The sequence below is a fragment of the Pipra filicauda genome, unplaced genomic scaffold (genome assembly GCF_003945595.2).
Source record: "Pipra filicauda isolate LSUMZ 115617 unplaced genomic scaffold, ASM394559v2 scaffold416_size611912_pilon, whole genome shotgun sequence".
Taxonomy (NCBI): domain Eukaryota; kingdom Metazoa; phylum Chordata; class Aves; order Passeriformes; family Pipridae; genus Pipra; species Pipra filicauda.
In genome coordinates this window covers 546,032-552,031 of record NW_024104550.1, presented here as the reverse complement: position 1 = coordinate 552,031, position 6,000 = coordinate 546,032, and the positions used below count along the sequence as shown (strand labels likewise).

General features: G+C 48.6%; 1 protein-coding gene across 1 annotated transcript in view; it reads right to left on the bottom strand.

Moving 5' to 3' along the window:
* Positions 1-593: 593 nt before the first annotated feature.
* Positions 594-6,000, bottom strand: part of CBL (Cbl proto-oncogene) — a 30,451-nt gene continuing 25,044 nt past the window's right edge. Inside the window, exons 12-16 of the mRNA XM_027734501.2 lie at positions 5,761-5,855; positions 5,140-5,295; positions 4,584-4,687; positions 4,081-4,263; positions 594-1,389 (exon numbers count right to left, since the gene is read on the bottom strand). Coding sequence (XP_027590302.1) covers positions 1,109-1,389; positions 4,081-4,263; positions 4,584-4,687; positions 5,140-5,295; positions 5,761-5,855 — 819 coding nt within the window. The 3' untranslated portion in view covers positions 594-1,108. The remainder of the gene's footprint in view (positions 1,390-4,080; positions 4,264-4,583; positions 4,688-5,139; positions 5,296-5,760; positions 5,856-6,000) is intronic.

Here is a 6,000-nt window from a genome sequence, read left to right as displayed (position 1 = left end):
GCAATTTCTTTTACTGCAAAGCAGGTGAGATACCCAACAAACACATCAGCTGCATCTACCAATTCCACAACACACCCTGGCACGAAGATGGCTCCTGCAAAAGCTCTCTGAAGGAGGTGATGGAATGTGAGTGAAGGCCACTAAGTCTGCAACAGCCACCATGCAATTAAGATAAATAAAACATCATATTCACCAGGTGCAACATTCCTAGGAAAGAGAGTCTGGTGACAGCTGCTCGAGCCCAGCGGGGCCACAGTCAAGTTTGAGCACTGAAGCACAAAATGCTCAAGGCTAAAAAAAAGGAGGAGAAGCAGCAGCCAGTTCTTTGCTCTCCCTCAGAGTCTTCCCATCCCTCCAAAACACGCCAAACTCCTGGCACTTCCAGCTGCCTGGAATCTGGTGCTGCCAGTGCTGCAAGAGGGCACACACAGGAGGGAAATCCAACTCCCAGCACTGCCAGGATCAAAAACCCTGACAGGAGCTGCTCCTGCTATCTCCACACAGCAAGGGAGGGCTGGAATCACAAGCAATAACTGCTATTAGTACAGGCAAGAGGGACACGCCGTGGCAAAGAGGAAGCAATCAAACGATTCTTCCAAGGTCTCCTATTTATTCCCAGCAGAAAGTGACCTCCCAGCTGCTCTAAAAAGCCTGAGCCAGACACACAGCAGCGAACAGATCCAAACCTAGTACCATGAACCACAGGACACACCACACCGACCTCGAGACTCTTTGTTTCTCTGAGCATTCACTTAAAATTCACAGCACAAAACACTCCCCCAACAGCCTCCAGGGCATGGGCTCGGGGGTCCCTTGTCACGACACTTTTCTCCACCAACACCCTGGAAATAAATCTGTTCTCCCAGACAAGAGGTAGGGGTAAAGGACTCCAAGACATTACACTGTATAAAACACCACTCTGCTCCATTTCATTCCTCTGCTTTGAAATCTGGAACCACAAAAACCTGACAACTGATTCTCTTTGAGAGGCAGGACTGACCTCAGCACGAAGTCTCTAAAGGAACCCCCTTCCCCTTTGGTGCACAGCTGGGCCACAGCTGCCCAGGCAGTTGGTCCACAGAAGTTGTAGGTGTGGAGGTGTCCTGTGCTATGTGGCCACGTGAGCAGGGGAGGAAATGGAGACGAACTCCCGGAGAATATTCTTGGCCATCTCAATATTGTTATGTGCAATGACCAGGGCTTTCTGAATGTCCTGATATGAGTAGCCTTGGCTCATGAGGTTCTCGATCTCGCTGGAGAGCTGCAGGGATGAGCTGGCCCCACTGCTGGCTCCTCCTGCTTGGCAGCTCCCGGCTTTCCGCTCGGAATTTATCCGCCGGGGCAGCGGCTTTGGCGGCCTCTCCGGAACTTGGGAGCCATCTGAAAAACCTGGAAGGAGAAATGAAGGCAGCACTTGAAACAAGGACGTGTAATTTTGGCCTGGAACAAAGAGGGAATGACATCAGGCTGATAAATGGCACTTCAAAAAACCTGTCGCTGAGCTCTGGCGCTTTCTCCAACCAGCTCAGCCTTCCTTCCAACCAGCTCATGGAATCCCAGAATACGCTGAGCTGGAAGGGACCCACAAGGATCATCGAGTCCAATCCTTAGCCCTTCACAGGACCATCCCCAGGAGTCACATCATGTGTCTGAGAGTATCCATTTCCAGTGCCCAACCAGCTCATCCTTCCTTCCAATCAGCTCAGCTTCCCCCCTTGTGTGCAAAACCTGCTACGTGGAGATGTTTTTGATCAGCGAGTCACATCAGGCTCATTTATTAAGATAAGACCACATAAATAGAAAAAAATGTCATGGGTTCAATGTGGGTGAGCAGAGCTCAGATATCAGCCCTAGAATAAGCAGCAGAGATTTGCTGGGAAAAGAAGTGACAGAATATGCAACTCTTTATCCAACATCCCATTTCCTTCTGGAATGAGACAGAACCCCCCCAGCTGAGCTGATCTCTCCTCTCAGACCTGCTGTGCACGCTGCAGAGTGCCAAGGGAGGGTGTGCACAGAGCCAGCTCTATCAGTCCCAGCTCAGCCACCACAAATGCTCCAGCGACTGAATTATGCTCTCTGAAGGGTCAGCAGCTGAATGTTCTCCTGTTCCCCTGCTGGAGCTCACCCTGCCCAACGGCTGCAGCCAGGGCAGATCAATAAGCTCAGCCTGTTCTGCCTTTCCCTTAGTCATTCAGATGAGGCAGTGCCCAGCAGCCACATCATGCCCTTCTGGGAAGAGAAAAGAATAGCCAATAAACCAAACGAGTCACCAAACTCTCCAAGGCAAAAATCACGTTGCTTAATGTGTTAATGTGGTAATTTTGGCATTCTGACCTCCTGTATCGCTGCAGAAAGCATTTATTGCCAATCACAGGAAGCTTTTCTGCGTGGATATCTGACATCACCTTAGAGAAAGTCTTATTTGTCTTCTGGAAAAACTCCTCAGGGCATTCTCTGGAGTTTTCCAGCAGCACAACAGACAAGTCCCAGCAATCCCTTTTTAAGAGTGGGCACTGTAGCCCTGCTCAGAGAGGCACCATTGTGGGGCTTTTCTGAAAAACTTGCACCAAAAGCACTAAGATAGAGAAGGCTCTTCAGGAAACAAATTCCCTGAGCCTTCCTCACTAACCACAAGGCAGTTCAGCTCACTAATGTTCACAGGACAAGCTTCTCACACATAAAAAGCCTTTTGTACATGTAAGAAAAAGGTCTGCCCACTCCTCTCCCCTGAAGTGCCTTTTGAGAAATAGCTGTTTCAGCTTGAACTGGATCAAATTTCAGAGACCACAGGTCAATCTGAAAGGACAACTACCAGGACAGCTTTTTTGGTAAATGATTAATAAACCAAACTGCAGGGCACAAGGCACAAGAACATAAATCTGCCAAGATGTATCCCACACTGCTCAGGCTTGCTTGCACAGTGCCTATGCTTCCCACAGCAGCAACAATCAGCATTCCCACATTTTCCATTAGCAGAGCTCCTAACACCAAGGCAGGACAACAGCACTGTTATTTCAGGGCTGTCAAAACAAAGAAGTGTCAGTGATTAAGCTCAGTACTTCATCTGGGAGAGGGATGTGACTCCCTCTCCGTCCTTTCTCATCCCTTCCAGCCACGTTCTCCAGACACAGTGCCAGGCTCAAAAAGGGAGGCAGGGAGGAGTGGCAAAAGGCTAATGAACTTCTCTGCACTAGGAAACTCTCCTCTGCTGAAGGACAGAGGCTCAGGGAAGGAGAATGATGAAGCAAATGAACAGAAATCTCACTGGGGTAGGTGGTTCTGGGAACAGGAGGCTCTGCCTCCAGAAGGAACAAGAAACTCATTCCTCTTCCTTGGCAAATCCCCAGCATGTTCAAACATGCTGAAAGCCCCCCAACAGGAAGTTTTTCAGAGCTTCCTTAAGAGTTGCTGGGCAGTTGTAGGGAATAAGTCATGCATTATTCAGAAAGGCTCTTGGAGAAATGAGGCTTTAGTTTTTTCCCCTCTGAGAATGTGCCTTGCAGCCAGAAGGACACGATGTCCCCTACTCCCGGGGGACAAAAAGCCGACCTTGCTGAGCCACTGGGTCCCTGCTCAGAGGAACTGAGAGCATCAGACAGAACACTTGTGCCATCTGCAGGCACTGAGGCACAGGCTGTGCAAGGCCAGCACTGGCATCTCTCACCTGGAACAGGGATAGAACCACACAATGGTTAGGGTTGGAAGGGATCTTAAAGCTCATCTCGTTCCACCCCCTGCCATAGGCAGGGACACCTTCCACTTGCTCCAAGCCCTGTCCAACCTGGCCTTGGACACTTCCAGGGATGGTTGCCTTGGTACACCCTGGTACAAAAGCACAGTGGCCTAAGGAATATTCCTTAAGCTCAGGAAAGGCTTTTCTAATTGTGATTTCAAAGTGATTTTCTAGCTCAGTGATTAAATGACCAAGGCAGTGTATTCCAAGCCGTAAATCAAACCAAACACCCAAGAGTGAGTGTGATTCTGCCTTGTAAACCTGATTTTACAGCTTACACCCAAAACCTCGAGCGAGTGACACGAGTTTCAAACACGCAGAGAAAGCCAGAAGTGCCCTCTAACCTGTCCCAGGGTCGTTTTCCAAGGACATTCGGCTGAAGGCAGGAGTGGCATTGGAGATATCGGACAGTGTGCGACGAGCAAGGGCAACTGGGAGTGGTGGTTTGGGGATGTCATAACCATCCTCTTCATTTTCTGACTCTTCAGGGCCGTTGCTGGCAGTGGCTGCTGCCAGATCCCCTTCATCTGGAACGGGAAGCACATCCTGAGCTCTGGGACTCGGAGTCTCTCAAGCAGACTCTGTTCCCCCACACCCCCCAAAAACACTGACAGGACACAGAACTCAAGGTTTTGCTGCTAAAACCACACCTTCAATGGAAGCTCTTTCCAGAAGGGAGCATTAGGTTAAAAATACTTGATAGATGCAGTACACAGACCCAGATATTTCCACAGCTATTTTAATAACAAAAAGCAAATGTTACTCTGTTCAGCTGAAAACGCTGTTCCAACTGGGATCAATCCATTGTGCCCCAGTTTCTCAGTTGTTTGTTAGCACACCCACTCACCAGAAGTGTTGACAGGCTCGAAAGCAGAGGATGCTGCTTGGGAGTGAATGTTGTACATTGCTTCATACATGGAACCCTCTGGCTGCTGCTCACAGTCCAAAACTCTGAGGGAGAGAACACGTTGCCCTTGGCACCAGAGACAGTGGCCACCACCTCCACCTCGCCTCTGTGACTGACATTCTGCACAGATTTTGTTTCAAAGTGAAATCACCACTCTTCTGTGACATATTTGTTCCAGAAAAATGCTCTAATAACGTCTATTGCAGTGCAGCATCTCAGCTCAAAATAGATCAACTGATACCACCAAAACACTGCATTTTGAGTTTTGAATTTCAGTTGTTTCTGCTCTCAAGAGGTTATTAGCAGGGAGAGGGGGAAGGGGTTATCTGACTCCTTTAATGCTGTGCAAGGACTCTGCAAAAAATTCCTTTACAGCTATTTTAGCCTAGATCTGGTGAACATCACTGGGGGAATTCAGAGAACCAAGCAAGTGAAATCCCCACCCTGCTGCCCAAACGTGCTGTCCCAGAGCTGTGACAGACACACAGAACCTCACCGTAAACTCTGAGTCACTTCCAAAGGCATTTTCATCTCTGGTTTTTGTACAGCAGGACCTGGAGGCACCACAGGGAGAGAGGATGGTGACATGTATTCAGTGTCCTCATCGCTCTCAGACTGCTCCCCAGGAGGCAGTTTTGGTACAGGCAGTGGTCTGGAGGCAGAAGAAACGACATATAAACACCAGAAGAACATTTACATAAATATAACAGTTAGATATTCATACATCTAAATACTGTCAAAGTGCCCTTTCAAATCCACAGTGTAGTCATGTTACAGCAATTCTGTCTAAAGCAATAAAGTGGTTTTCAGGACTTCAAGGTCACTGTGCAGAAGGAGGTGACAGTATCATATAAATTCACATCACCCACTTCACATGCAGACCAGCTCAAAACTGGATTCATGGAAGAGCTGATGGCAACTGGAGCCTGTTTCCTACTGCCACAGCCAAGGGGAACTAGCACCACTCCCCACAGCTCTCTGGGATCTGATTTCATCTGCTTTCCCCAGACTGTGTGTTTTGAGTCTGTCAGGAATGAAATGAAGGCTGACAGAGTTGTGTCAAATTCTGCCCCTGGCACCAGCACCACTCTGTAAATTATAAAAGAAAACAAGAGACCTGGCAGCTAAGGAGTAGATGGCATTGGCAGACGAGGAGGGTTTAATTTTGGGGTGTTCACACTCTGAGGTTGCTGCTGGACCACTGTTGGAGCTCTGAAAGAAAAGAATTCCAAAGAGGAGTCAGAAACACCACAAATACCAGTGCAGCTGCAAAGCCAGTCACTCAGCAAATCCCCTGAGGGAATGAAGCATCTTCCTTTATTCCAAAGCATTTACTTAGAAATCCAGGACTTCTGTG